The sequence below is a fragment of the Cherax quadricarinatus genome, chromosome 21, assembly GCF_038502225.1.
Source record: "Cherax quadricarinatus isolate ZL_2023a chromosome 21, ASM3850222v1, whole genome shotgun sequence".
NCBI lineage: Eukaryota > Metazoa > Arthropoda > Malacostraca > Decapoda > Parastacidae > Cherax > Cherax quadricarinatus.
Window position 1 is genome coordinate 24,525,028 of NC_091312.1, and position 15,171 is coordinate 24,540,198.

Genomic DNA, 15,171 nt, shown 5'->3' on the forward strand with positions numbered 1-15,171 from the left:
CTCTGTGAGAATTGCCAAGCTCCATTATCAGTCAGCCACATTCTGTTGGACTGCCCACTTTATCAACGAGCACACAGAATTTACCTCTGTCGTCGTCTTCGCTCCGCTACTCTCTCTTTACCTTCCCTTCTCGCTGATGGACCCACCTTTCATCCGGACTCTCTCATTGACTTTATGACAACAACTGACTTACTTCACAAATTCTGATACCTTCAGCCCTTTCTACTTCAATCTCTTGCTACCCTCTACCCCCGTACTATCCCCTGCCCCGCTGTTTTCTGTAACCTGCTGATCATCCCTCCTCCCTTCTGCCATCCAATACCCTCGCTTCCTTCCCTACCCTGCAGCGCTGTATAGCCCTTGTGGCTTAGCTTTTCTTTTTGATTATAATAATAATAATAATTTTGCTTTCTTAGTGAGTGATTTTCGTGTGCAAGTTCGGTACTAGTCCCTCTAGGATTTTCCAGGTGTATATAATCATGTATCTCTCCCGCCTGCGTTCCAGGGAATACAGGTTTAGGAACCTCAAGCGCTCCCAGTAATTGAGGTGTTTTATCTCGGTTATGAGCGCCGTGAAGGTTCTCTGTACATTTTCTAGGTCAGCAATTTCACCTGCCTTGAAAGGTGCTGTTAGTGTGCAGCAATATTCCAGCCTAGATAGAACAAGTGACCTGAAGAGTGTCATCATGGGCTTGGCCTCCCTAGTTTTGAAGGTTCTCATTATCCATCCTGTCATTTTTCTAGCAGATGCGATTGATATAATGTTATGGTCCTTGAAGGTGAGATCCTCCGACATGATCACTCCCAGGTCTTTGACGTTGGTTTTTCGCTCTATTTTGTGGCCGGAATTTGTTTTGTACTCTGATGAAGTTTTAATTTCCTCATGTTTACCATATCGGAGTAATTGAAATTTCTCATCATTGAACTTCACATTGTTTTCTGCAGCCCATTGAAAGATTTGGTTGATGTCCGCCTGGAGCCTTGCAGTGTCTGCAATGGAAGACACTGTCATGCAGATTTGGGTGTCATCTGCAAAGGAAGACACGGTGCTGTGGCTGACATCCTTGTCTATTTCTGATATGAGGATGAGAGACAAGATGGGAGTGAGTACTGTGCCATGTGGAACAGAGCTTTTCACAGTAGCTGCCTCAGACTTTACTCTGTTGACTACTACTCTTTATCTTCTGTTTGTGAGGAAATTATAGATCCATCTACCAACTTTTCCTGTTATTCCTTTAGCACGCATTTTGTGCGCTATTACGCCATGGTCACACTTGTTGAAGGCTTTTGCAAAGTCTGTATATATTACTTATGCATTCTTTTTGTCTTCTAGTGCATCTAGAACCTTGTCGTAGTGATCCAGTAGTTGAGACAGGAGCGACTTGCTCTAAACCCATGTTGCCCTGGGTTGTGTAATTGATGGTATCTAGATGGGTGGCAATCTTGCTTCTTAGGACCCTTTCAAAGATTTTTATGATATGGGATGTTAGTGCTATCGGTCTGTAGTTCTTTGCTATTGCTTTACTGCCCCCTTTGTGGAGTGGGGCTATGTCTGTTGTTTTTAGTAACTGTTGGGACAACCCCCGTGTCCATGCTCCCTCTCCATAGAATGGTAAAAGCTCATGATAGGGGCTTCTTGCAGTTCTTGATGAACACTGAGTTCCACGAGTCTGGCCCTTGAGGCAGACTGCATGGGCATGTCATTTATCGCCTGTTCGAAGTCATTAGGTCTAGTTCACGTATAGTATTTGACACAAATGATCGAGTGTCCTGCAAATGTTCAGTTGAGTCACATTGAAAGACACAAAAATACTGCTAAGCACAAGAAAACTGAAGAATGATTCAGTACACAGACAAACTGGAAATCAAGGACCCCACTGGAAATCAAGGACACAATGGAAATTAGTAACTTGTCTGACTTCTTTTGGGTTATTCTAGGTAATTTACACACATTGCTATGTATGATCATTTGTCACTGATGTAGCTGACTGGCAAACCTGCCAGTCAGATACATCAGTGCTAAAAAATGTAGAACCATCAACACATGTTTTTTATATGTAATGAATCAGGCTTAACATAACTTTACCATTATTACCATGGATACTTTTTTTTTTTTCTTCCAAAATTTAGCCAGTCAGAACGGGGGAAAGGCCTCCTCGACACGAGTGTGTCTTGATAAGATAAGATAAGATAAGATTTCGTTCGGATTTTTAACCCCGGAGGATTAGCCACCCAGGATAACCCAAGAAAGTCAGTGCGTCATCGAGGACTGTCTAACTTATTTCCATTGGGGTCCTTAATCTTGTCCCCCAGGATGCGACCCACACCAGTCGACTAACACCCAGGTACCTATTTGCTGCTAGGTGAACAGGACAACAGGTGTAAGGAAACGTGTCGAAATGTTTCCACCCGCCGGGAATCGAACCCGGGCCCTCCGTGTGTGAAGCGGGAGCTTTAGCCACCAGGCCACCGGGCCTTAAAATATGGTACATATATTTTTAGAATTTCAAAACCTGTTTTGACATTTTTTGGAGGTCCTAAAACAGTAGCCCTATTTTTTTTTTATGGTCTTCAGTTCAATTAATGTGATTTTGAGTAACACCATTTTCAGGAACATTACCATATCACAATAATTGATAGCTGACCTTATTTGAAGAAATAAGTAAAAGTAGAATACATATTATATATATGCAGAATGCTTTGGTTATCTATATTTTTAAACTGTATGCTCATATGGTTTTAACACTTGATTTGAAACAGAATACACTTTTTAAATTCTATTCTAAAATTAAAGTTCACCTTGATATATGGCAAAAATAAAACATAGTATTAGAAGCATTTGTTTATTGCCATCTTTGCAAATTTGCTACACACAATATATTATTTGAAGAGTTAATAATAGATTAAAACATACATCCTGAACACAAATTCATGTAGCATTATTAAATAATTCATGACAGTATCAAACATTCAACAATTTATGTACAGGGAAATTAATGGTAACAAGAACTTCCACATTCATACTTAACATTCATATTCAGTGTTGTTCAAAACATGAACTCGGAGAAACATCACTAAAGTACTATGGTGGTTTGATTATTGCTTAATATTTTACATGTAACAAGATCTTAGTTTTTGCACATTAAATGGTATTCATTATTACATACTAACTTATCTTCAAATTGATACATATTTTGTGATTGAGAGTTGAATGCATAATGAAGATAATATATACATGTCAGACCTCTAGTAGCTTAAAGGGGAAAAAGAGTGCATTAATGGTAGTGAAGGGATATTTTTCCAAGGAACTGGAGGCTAACCTGCCCTTTCCTAGAAAAACCTGAGTACCTCCCATTCTCCAGGCATTCTGTAATTCCTATAGTTTTAGCACTTCTATGAATATAAAAGCAATAAATTTGTTAGGTCCATCAAGCTTGTCTGGCAAGATCCATCTTGACCATATGGAAAAAACGTTATATCCTTCATTTGGTTAGAATTGTATATATTGATCTTAGTTCATTCTGCCCTTGATTTCATTAAGGTCAACCCTACTTAACTGATGCCCGTTTTCCTGCCCAGTATGCGATTTTATAGGATATCTAGACTGTTATGATACATGCATTTTTCTGGACTACTACAGACTTTTTACAAAAATGGCTTAACTATACTGAGGCTAGCATTGTATGTACAATTAATCTCTACATTCCATAAAAACATAGTTTTTATATAAAGAACTGTAGATTGTTTCCTTTAAATTTTCAGTTAAGTGAAGATAAAATGTTATTATCATATGAGTTAGAGCTTACTATATATCCAAAGTTAAATATACTTTACAGCACATTTTATGATGTATAAAATATTGGACGAGTGAGACTGGGTGGAATTTAGGTAAAAAAAGGCTGACCCATACAGAATCAATGATTCATTAGTTATAAAACATTGTAATGGTTATCAGCCTACTGGACAGGTATTCTAAGTTAGGTACAAAATCAATTTAATGTGCTGGAATGTTGCTTAATTAAAAAGTTGGAACTTTTATCTCTTCCCTTTATTTTTGCAATGCCAAATTTTGAAGAGGTGCTTTAAAATGAAATAAAATAAATGGTCTCGGTATATAAAACTAAGGTTAAAAAATGTGCATGATGTTGCACCAAAAATATCAGTTATGTCTTATCCTCCAAATAACTGCACTGCTAAATCTATGTATATATAGAGGTGGGGATGTTGCAGTTTGAAGGGTCATTTGAACTGTGATGTCTGTACACTTCTTCTGCTGCACACACTGGTAAAACTATTAAATGAGTGATGGTGAATGTGTTTCCTTTTATTTGGGTTGGGTCACCCTACCTTGGTGGGAGATGGTTGCTGTGAAAATGTTTATCTTGAACATTTACATAATTGCTTCAATATTGTTCTTGAAGACAAAATAATTTTTTTATTACTAAATCTCGTGCTTAGTCATAACTGTTTGCAGATCAATGTATTTATAATGTTCAGTATAACCAGTATCTTTTTTTTTCAGCTTTCATGTACAAAATCTATTTTTAAATGTTTAGATCATACAATGTCTCTTTAAAATTATACAAAAAAACTGAAATATTCAGTCTACTTCCAAAAACCTTAGCTCTTGACTTTGTACAAAAGGATATCACAGGAATTAGTTCACACAGCACTGAATTGATATGAAGACAATATACTGCTCAATGTAAATTTATATAGCACAAATTCTATTTTACTTACCATTGCATAAAAAAGAAAAAATAATTTATAGAATATGATGTACAGAAAAATTGTAATGAGCTTACTAAAGCTTTTAAAATGTCATTGATAAAATCAAAATGGAAAAAAATTCACAGCATGCATAATGAACTGTTGCGAAACTCAACTTGTGTATATATATTAGTCCATGAAAATGACTTCATTTGTAGTGATTAAGTGAATAATGTTCACATGGTTATGTTGTCCTAGTTTTTCATTATACTAAAAAATGCACAGTTTTCAGGTGATTTAACCCTTTGACTGTCACGGCCGTACTGTGTTTGACGTATATATACTCATAAATTCTAGCGGCTTCAAATCAAGCAGGAGAAAGCTGGTAGGCCCACATGTGAGAGAATGGGTCTGTGTGGTCAGTGTGCACCATATAAAAAAAATCCTGGAGCACGCAGTGCATAATGAGAAAAAAAAAACTGACCATTTTTTTTAATTAAAATGCCGACTTTGTGGTCTATTTTCGTATAGTATTTATGGTTGTATTCTCATTTTCTTGGTCTCATTTGATAGAATGGAAAACATATTATAGAAATAGAGGTGATTTTGATTGATTTTACTATAAAAAGAACCTGGAAATGGAGCTCAAAGTAGGGAAAATGTTTGATTTTTGCCAATGTTCAAAAGTAAACAAATGATGTCATTGTCCAATAAATGTCCAACTAGCCATTCTAATATGCAGTCATGAATGGGTTGATGTTATTTATACAATTATTACAGTATTGCAGTAGTCTGCATAATAGTAAGTCTTCTATTTTTTGTTTGAATAAAAATTCAAAATAGAAAGCAAGAGTAATATCAGAGGGGCCTGGAGACATGACTGATGAACAAAGAAAATGTTATTTTAGAGCCAGGAATGTCTGCATTGTTCATTCTGGACCTTATTTTGAAATTGTCATATTTTTTAATTTTCGTGAAATTGGCCAAATTGCAAATTTCTGACCATGTTATTGGGTAGTTGAAATCGGTAAAGGGGCAGTTTCTTGTACTCAATCGATAGAAAAAATGGAGTTCTAAAGAAATAGCTATGAGTTTGGTCGATTGGAACAATAGAATTAGCCGAAAATAGGGCTCAAGATGGGCAAAATCGCCGATTTGTAAACATCGCCGAGGTCGCTAACTTCGCGAGAGCATAACTCCGTCAGTTTTCCATCAAATTTCGTTTTTTTTGGTGTCAGAAAATCTTTTTCCGATTGTAATATCATTTCATAAGAAAAAATAATTTTTTTTTTTTAAATTTTGCGATACCAGGAGACACCTCAGGATTGGGGGTTGCGACAGTCGAAGGGTTAAATAACATTGCATGAAACTTTTTTTTTTTTTGTCATTTATACATACATTATGTTGTTAAAAGGATTATTTTATTAACATTTCTTAAAAGGACAACAAAGTTAAACAGGAATCTAAATTTGTGTTATAAATGTGTTTTTAAAAATGTGGAAAAAATAAGAATATAAGGTAAAGAAAACCAAGATTTTTTTTTTTTTAACACTTTTAGAAGAAAATCAAAATGTTTATATGCAAACCCATCTTTTAAAAAATGAGGATCATAATTCCAGTTATAAAGGATTTATTCAAACCACTATTCTTCACTGTAATAGTTGCATCCATTACCCTTTTTAAAAGCTGGGTAAAAAGGTATACAGTATTAGCTAATTCAGCTGTTACAGAACTAAAGTGAACACCCTACACTCTGAGCTACAGTAGATCTGAGCTGATCATCTCATACTTTTAGTATATTTCACAATTGTCAGTCTGTAGCAGTGTTCAGTGAAAGTGAGAACTGATGCATCATTCACATAATAGTCTGTTCTGAAACGGTGACATATTATACTTATAGATTCTCTTTATCTAAAATAAACCTTTATTACAATTTTAAATTATCAAACTAACAATTTCAACCAAAATGTATGTAACATATATCTTTTTTTTAAAGCAACCTTTCCATGAAAATAGTTTATAAAGTCATGCTTGGTTTTTTTCTTTGATATGTTTCTGGAAACAATTGCAAGTGACCTCACTTATCACTGGCATCTTGCCTCTAAAAATCCTTAATGCATAGTTTATATTGTAAGATTTTTAAATTTCTATTAACTAACAGCGACATCCACTTCTCTCAATAGAATTAGTCTTCCCATCTACAGAGAATTTGTCATTATCCATAGATTCTGTCATCATCATGCCTTGCTTCTCATTGCTAAGTATCTGCCAAAGAAAGCAATTTGGTTAATACATGAAAAAATTAGATAATGAATATGTAATGCCTATACTACTAATAATCCAGCACAATAACACCATTGCCCAGCAGGGGTAGGTAGCCTTAAGCTTAATGAAAAGTTTTAACTTCAGTTTTAAAACTGACAATAAAAATATTATACTGGTAGTGACACACTATGGCCAACATTGCTCAACTGTAATTGTAATAAGTACAGTGGACCCCCGCATAGCGATTACCTCCGAATGCGACCAATTATGTAAGTGTATTTATGTAAGTGCGTTTGTACGTGTATGTTTGGGGGTCTGAAATGGACTAATCTACTTCACAATATTCCTTATGGGAATAAATTCGGTCAGTACTGGCACCTAAACATACTTATGGAGTGAAAAAATATCGTTAACCGGGGGTCCACTGTATTACAATTAGCATCAATATAAATATATAAAATGGTAATATAGACACAGTTCCCTAGTGAGGTGTAATAATAGTTGTGGCCTATTGAAATGTGATACTGTGACTATGAAGTGACATGGCATACATTAACATTGGCTATAAAGTCTGCAGTACATATACATTAGGACCCCACTTATACAGCAGGTTAGGTTCCAAGCTACCGCCATAAAGCGGAACACTTCTTTTTTTTTTCCCATTTATAAATGCTAGATAACAGGTTTACAGTAACATATATTAACTTAGCAATAGAAATAGGCATTAATAAACACAATTGGGAGACTGCACTCTCCTGTCTCTGCATTGGCCATACTCACCTTACCCATGGGTATCTCATGGAACAACCCTATTACTCTCTGAGGTTTGTCGGGTCCCTATTTTGGTTCTTCACTTTCTTGTAGACTGCCTAGTTTACCAGTGAGCTCACAGGATTTACCTCCAATGATGCAGCAGCCCTACCACTCTTACCTTATCTTCCCTTCTTGCAGATGGCCCTACCTTTGACTTAAAATCACTTTTTGACGTTTTGTCATCAACTGCTTTACTGTACAAACTTTGACAAATAGCCCTTAGTATCCCTTCCAGCCTTTTTCTCTCCTCACCTCTGATTCCCTCTCCACTTAGCTGTTTATAGCCCCAGCACTATTTTCTGCCCCGCAGCGCTGTATGACCTTTGTCGGTTTAGTACTTTCTCTGATAATAATAAAAAACACAAGGTAAAATACGCACACAGTACACTTGTTACTTACCTTAAAATATTAACATGAATGTGTGAAAGGTGAGTGGCAGTGTAAAAGTTTTTCCATGTCAGCAATAAGTCACTGACTTTTTTGGGGGGTTATCCTAGGTTCTCTACACACATGCTGCTATATGATGGCTATCTCAGCCATCGACATACCTTGTAAGTTCATTCAAATATACACAAATACAGTTACATTATAGTAGTAGGTTGGTAGACAGCAACCACCCAGGGAGGTACTACCGTCCTGCCAAGTGAGTGTAAAACGAGAGCCTGTAATTGTTTTACATGATGGTAGGATTGCTGGTGTCTTTTGTCTGTCTCATAAATATGCAAGATTACAGGTACGTCTTGCTACTTCTACTTACAATTAGGTCACACTACACATACATGTACACGTTTATTTATACACACTCATCTGAGTTTTCTTTGATTTTATCTTAATAGTTCTTGGTCTTATTACTTTTCCTTTTATATCCATGGGGAAGTGGAATAAGAATCTTTCCTCCGTAAGCCATGCGTGTTGTAAAAGTCAACTAAAATGCCGGGAACAATGGGCTAGTAACCCCTTTTCCTGTAAAGATTACTAAAAAGAATAAGAAGAAGAAAATTGTCAAAGTGGGAAGTCTGAATGTGCGTGGATGTTGTGCAAATGATAAGAAAGAGATGATTGTGGATGTTATGAATGAGAAGAAACTGGATGTCCTGGCTTTAAGTGAAACAAAGCTGAAGGGGGTGGGAGAGTTTCAATGGAGAGGAATAAATGGGATTAGGTCAGGGGTTTCAAATAGAGTTAGAGCTAAAGAAGGAGTAGCAATAATTTTGAAGGATAAGCTATGGCAGGAAAAGAGGGACTACAAATGTATAAATTCAAGGATTATGTGGAGTAAAATAAAGATTGGATGTGAAAAGTGGGTTATAGTAAGCGTGTATGCACCTGGAGAAGAGAGAAGTGTAGAGGAGAGAGAGAGATTCTGGGAAATGTTGAGTGAATGCGTGGGGAGTTTTGAATCAAGTGTGAGAGTAATGGTGGTTGGGGATTTCAATGCTAAAGTGGGTAAAAATGTTATGGAGGGAGTAGTAGGTAATTTTGGGGTGCCAGGGATAAATGTAAATAGGGAGCCTTTAATTGAGCTATGTGTAGAAAGAAATTTGGTAATAAGTAATACATATTTTATGAAAAAGAGGATAAATAAATATACAAGGCATGATGTAGCATGTAATGAAAGTAGTTTGTTAGATTATGTATTGGTGGATAAAAGCTTGATGGGTAGGCTCCAGGATGTACATGTTTATAGAGGGGCAACTGATATATCGGATCATTATTTAGTTGTAGCTACAGTTAGAGTAAGAGGTAGATGGGAAAAGAGGAAGGTGGCAACAACAAGTAAGAGGAAGGTGAAAGTGTATAAACTAAGGGAGGAGGAAGTTCGGGCGAGATATAAGCGACTATTGGCAGAAAGGTGGGCTAGTGCAAAGATGAGTAGTGGGGGGGTTGAAGAGGGTTGGAATAGTTTTAAAAATGCAGTATTAGAATGTGGGGCAGAAGTTTGTGGTTATAGGAGGGTGGGGGCAGGAGGAAAGAGGAGTGATTGGTGGAATGATGAAGTAAAGGGTGTGATAAAAGAGAAAAAGGTAGCTTACGAGAGGTTTTTACAAAGCAGAAGTGTTATAAGAAGAGCAGAGTATATGGAGAGTAAAAGAAAGGTGAAGAGAGTGGTGAGAGAGTGCAAAAGGAGAGCAGATGAAAGAGTGGGAGAGGCACTGTCAAGAAATTTTAATGACAATAAGAAAAAATTTTGGAGTGAGTTAAACAAGTTAAGAAAGCCTAGGGAAAGTATGGATTTGTCAGTTAAAAACAGAGTAGGGGAGTTAGTAGATGGGGAGAGGGAGGTATTAGGTAGATGGCGAGAATATTTTGAGGAACTTTTAAATGTTAAGGAAGAAAGGGAGGCGGTAATTTCATGCACTGGCCAGGGAGGTATACCATCTTTTAGGAGTGAAGAAGAGCAGAATGTAAGTGTGGTGGAGGTACGTGAGGCATTACGTAGAATGAAAGGGGGTAAAGCAGCTGGAACTGATGGGATCATGACAGAAATGTTAAAAGCAGGGGGGGATATAGTGTTGGAGTGGTTGATACTTTTGTTTAATAAATGTATGAAAGAGGGGAAGGTACCTAGGGATTGGCGGAGAGCATGTATAGTCCCTTTATATAAAGGGAAAGGGGACAAAAGAGATTGTAAAAATTATAGAGGAATAAGTTTACCGAGTATACCAGGAAAAGTGTACGGTAGGGTTATAATTGAAAGAATTAGAGGTAAGACAGAATGTAGAATTGCGGACGAGCAAGGAGGCTTCAGAGTGGGTAGGGGATGTGTAGATCAAGTGTTTACATTGAAGCATATATGTGAACAGTATTTAGATAAAGGTAGGGAAGTTTTTATTGCATTTATGGATTTAGAAAAGGCATATGATAGAGTGGATAGAGGAGCAATGTGGCAGATGTTGCAAGTATATGGAATAGGTGGTAAGTTACTAAATGCTGTAAAGAGCTTTTATGAGGATAGTGAGGCTCAGGTTAGGGTGTGTAGAAGAGAGGGAGAATACTTCCCGGTAAAAGTAGGTCTTAGACAGGGATGTGTAATGTCACCATGGTTGTTTAATATATTTATAGATGGGGTTGTAAAAGAAGTAAATGCTAGGGTGTTCGGGAGAGGGGTGGGATTAAATTATGGGGAATCAAATTCAAAATGGGAGTTGACACAGTTACTTTTTGCTGATGATACTGTGCTTATGGGAGATTCTAAAGAAAAATTGCAAAGGTTAGTGGATGAGTTTGAGAATGTGTGTAAAGGTAGAAAGTTGAAAGTGAACATAGAAAAGAGTAAGGTGATGAGGGTATCAAATGATTTAGATAAAGAAAAAATGGATATCAAATTGGGGACGAGGAGTATGGAAGAAGTGAATGTTTTCAGATACTTGGGAGTTGACTTGTCGGCGGATGGATTTATGAAGGATGAGGTTAATCATAGAATTGATGAGGGAAAAAAGGTGAGTGGTGCGTTGAGGTATATGTGGAGTCAAAAAACGTTATCTATGGAGGCAAAGAAGGGAATGTATGAAAGTATAGTAGTACCAACACTCTTATATGGATGTGAAGCTTGGGTGGTAAATGCAGCAGCGAGGAGACAGTTGGAGGAAGTGGAGATGTCCTGTCTAAGGGCAATGTGTGGTGTAAATATTATGCAGAAAATTCGGAGTGTGGAAATTAGGAAAAGGTGTGGAGTTAATAAAAGCATTAGTCAGAGGGCAGAAGAGGGGTTGTTGAGGTGGTTTGGTCATTTAGAGAGAATGGATCAAAGTAGAATGACATGGAAAGCATATAAATCTATAGGGGAAGGAAAGAGGGGTAGGGGTTGTCCTCGAAAGGGTTGGAAAGAGGGGGTAAAGGAGGTTTTGTGGGTGAGGGGCTTGGACTTCCAGCAAGCGTGCATGAGCGTGTTAGATAGGAGTGAATGGAGACGAATGATACTTGGGACCTGACGATCTGTTGGAGTGTGAGCAGGGTAATATTTAGTGAAGGGATTCAGGGAAACCGGTTATTTTCATATAGTCGGACTTGAGTCCTGGAAATGGGAAGTACAATGCCTGCACTTTAAAGGAGGGGTTTGGGATATTGGCAGTTTGGAGGGATATGTTGTGTATCTCTATACGTATATGCTTCTAAACTGTTGTATTCTGAGCACCTCTGCAAAAGCAGTGATAATGTGTGAGTGTGGTGAAAGTGTTGAATGATGATGAAAGTATTTTCTTTTTGGGGATTTTCTTTCTTTTTTTGGGTCACCCTGCCTCGATGGGAGACGACCGACTTGTTCAAAAAAAAAAAAAAAAAAAAAAAAAAGTTACATAGATTATCATACATAGCAGAGTGTGTGTGTGTGTGTGTGTGTGTGTGTGTGTGTGTGTGTAGAACCTAGGATAACCCAAAAAAGTCAGTTCACTAAGTTTAATCATTTCTAACTTGGCACTTAGAGGCTTATGACTTTTTTTTTTTTTATCACAACTGAGCTTAGATGCCATCATCAACAAGCTAACCAGTTAACAAAATAATAAATGAGAGAGAATAAGACAGTTCAGACAATGTAAAATCACAAACTGAACGGGTGGCAGGTGTGGGATGTAGATGGGGTGACAGAGCGAGTCAAATTCGGTGAGGCGGAGAAACGTGTGTAAACAAAGAGTGTGTGAGGCCGACGGAACACATATTACCTCCCTAATACGCAAGTTAATAGTCACGTATTATGCAGAGGAGCGCACTGCACACTCACTATAGATTTCCGTCCATACTGTGCACAGTTAATGATATATTAGGACTAGGAGGTACAATGTGTACTCACATCAGGTTGTGCATCCTAATTTGTGTATTTTATCTCTTTGCAGCTAGGAGCATTCATTATGTTGTACCTGAATAAAGGATTACCAACACACACCTGAATGTCTCTTTGACCAGCGGGTGATCACTTGGTCAGGCAAAATAAACACGTATTAATACGTGTCCAATTTTAGTTCATTCGCTTAAGTTAGGTAAAAGTTTCACAGATTTTTACAAATAGTATTTTTTGTATTATAATAATCTCACACTACAAATACTTTTACACTGTGTACAACTAAGTACACACGAATAAACAGCAACATTCCTATTCTCGTGCAATACCATTTTTAGAGTGAATGATATTATTACAGGAGGCCCTCCACATTCGTAAGGGTTGGGGGATCAAAGAACCTCGCGAATCTTGAAAATTTGCGAATGTTCGGTGCACAAATATGACATAGGGAAACACTAATACTGTACTGTAGCATTCGTGAATGTTTTGATGCGCAACTATATTGTAGGGAAATATAATAATAGCATTTACTTAGCCTAACAATACTGCCTCCTTAACCTATTGAACCACGAACAATCATAAAACACATGAAAACATTGCAAAATATTGTATATACGTGTTATGGTTTTTAATAACAAATAGTGAACAAACAAAACACCACTTGTAAGGTTAGGCAGACTAACTATGACGACTTGTAATGATGATGATGATAGCCATGCAGTTACTGATGACAGTTGAATGGAAGTGATTATATGGAGTGTAACTGCATGGCATGATGAGTGTGTGGATTCTAACTCTTTACTGCTGACATCGTTAGAGTCGGTTAGCAGTGGAGTCAGATTCTGCCACGGGTTGAAGTTCAGGGGTAGTGGCAGGCTTCCTTGTGAAGAACACTGTGATAGGCAACTGAGACTGTTTCCTCTTCATATCTACAAACAGATTTTTGTAGGGAATTATGCTCCTATCAATGTTACTCATCACCTTCAAAGCCCTCAACATCAATGGGTCTATGTCATAAAAAAAATTGAGTTGTGCTGTCACTCATTGCTTGCCCTAGTTTTTCAAGGGTGAGGGCTTGAGGTTGATTGGCCTCAGCAACACACTCTTCTTCATCCTCACTCTACCTGCACAATCTCCAACAATTCTTCATCATTTAGGCCCAGTGCATGTTTTTCAACCAGTTCTCTCACCTCACTCTCCTGCATGTCCTCAAACCCTTCGCTACCAACTAGCCTTGCTAACTCCACAGTCTTCCTCATGGCTTTGTTAACCTCGTCCTAAGGACCAAATTTAACAATCACACACACAGACACAGACACACAGACACAGACACACAGACACACAGACACACAGACACACACACACACACACACACAGACACACACACAGACACACACACACACACACACACACACACACACACACACACACACACACACACACACACACACACACACACACACACACACACACACACACACAGGCCACAAAGCCCTCCAACAACCCTTCACTGTCTGAGGGCACAAATCCTTGCGACTCTTATGCACTATTGAGAGGCAGTCAGTGATGGTGAATTTCTTCCAGTATTGAGTGAAACTCTTATCTGAATCTGCATCCAACACAGCGTGGAGCCTTATTATTATTATTATAATAAAAAAGAAGCGCTAAGCCACAAGGGCTATACAGCGCTGCAGGGTAGGGAAGGAAGCGAGGGTATTGGATGGCAGAAGGGAGGAGGGATGATCAGTAGGTTACAGAAAACAGCGGGGCATGGGATAGTACGGGGGTAGAGGGTAGCAAGAGTTTGAAGTAGAAAGGGCTGAAGGTATCAGAATTTGTGAAGTCAGTCAGTCGTTGTCAAAAAGTCAATGAGAGAGTCTGGATGAAAGGTGGGTCCATCAGCGAGAAGGGAAGGTAAAGAGAGAGCAGCAGAGTGAAGACGACGATGGTGGTAAATTCTGCGTGCTCGTTGATAAAGTGGGCAGTCCAACAGAATGTGGCTGACTGATAATGGAACTTGGCAATTCTCACAGAGAGGAGCAGGGCACCTCTCCATGAGATATCCATGAGTAAGACGAGTATGGCCAATGCGAAGACGGGAGAGAGTAGTCTCCCAACCTCGACACTGGTGATAAGAAGACGGCCAGTAACCTATACTCGGTTTAATAGATTGAAGTTTGTTGCCGAGCATAGTAGACCAACGTTGTTGCCAACGGGTGTGAAGTTGGGAAGATATTGCAGCAAAATAGTTCATAAATGGAATACCTCTACATGAAACTGGTAGGTCATGTACTGCTGACCGCGCAGCAGTGTCTGCCTGTTCATTGCCCTGTACATCAACATGACCAGGGACCCAACAAAAACAATATCTTTATGCTTGGTAAAGATGCGGCGTAGCCAAAGTTGGATACGGAGGACTAAGGGGTGAGGTGTATCAAATTTCTGTATAGCCTGTAAAGCACTAAGGGAGTCTGAGACAACCACAAATGATGACACAGGCACAGATGCAATACGGATAAGTGCTGTAAGGATGGCATACAATTCAGCAGTAAAAATACTAGCCTTAGATAGTAAATGCCCTTGTACGACGCTGTCCGGAAACACTGCTG

The 15,171-nt window shown here is 38.2% G+C and overlaps 1 protein-coding gene across 2 annotated transcripts in view; it reads right to left on the reverse strand.

Annotated features, from left to right (window-relative positions):
• Nucleotides 1–2,829: 2,829 nt before the first annotated feature.
• LOC128689093 (uncharacterized) overlaps nucleotides 2,830–15,171 on the reverse strand; it is a 49,700-nt gene continuing 37,358 nt past the window's right edge. For both annotated transcript variants that reach the window (XM_053777179.2, XM_070087319.1), the window contains exon 5: nucleotides 2,830–6,975. In XM_053777179.2, the coding sequence (XP_053633154.2) occupies nucleotides 6,865–6,975 (111 nt within the window). In that variant the 3' untranslated portion in view covers nucleotides 2,830–6,864. The remainder of the gene's footprint in view (nucleotides 6,976–15,171) is intronic.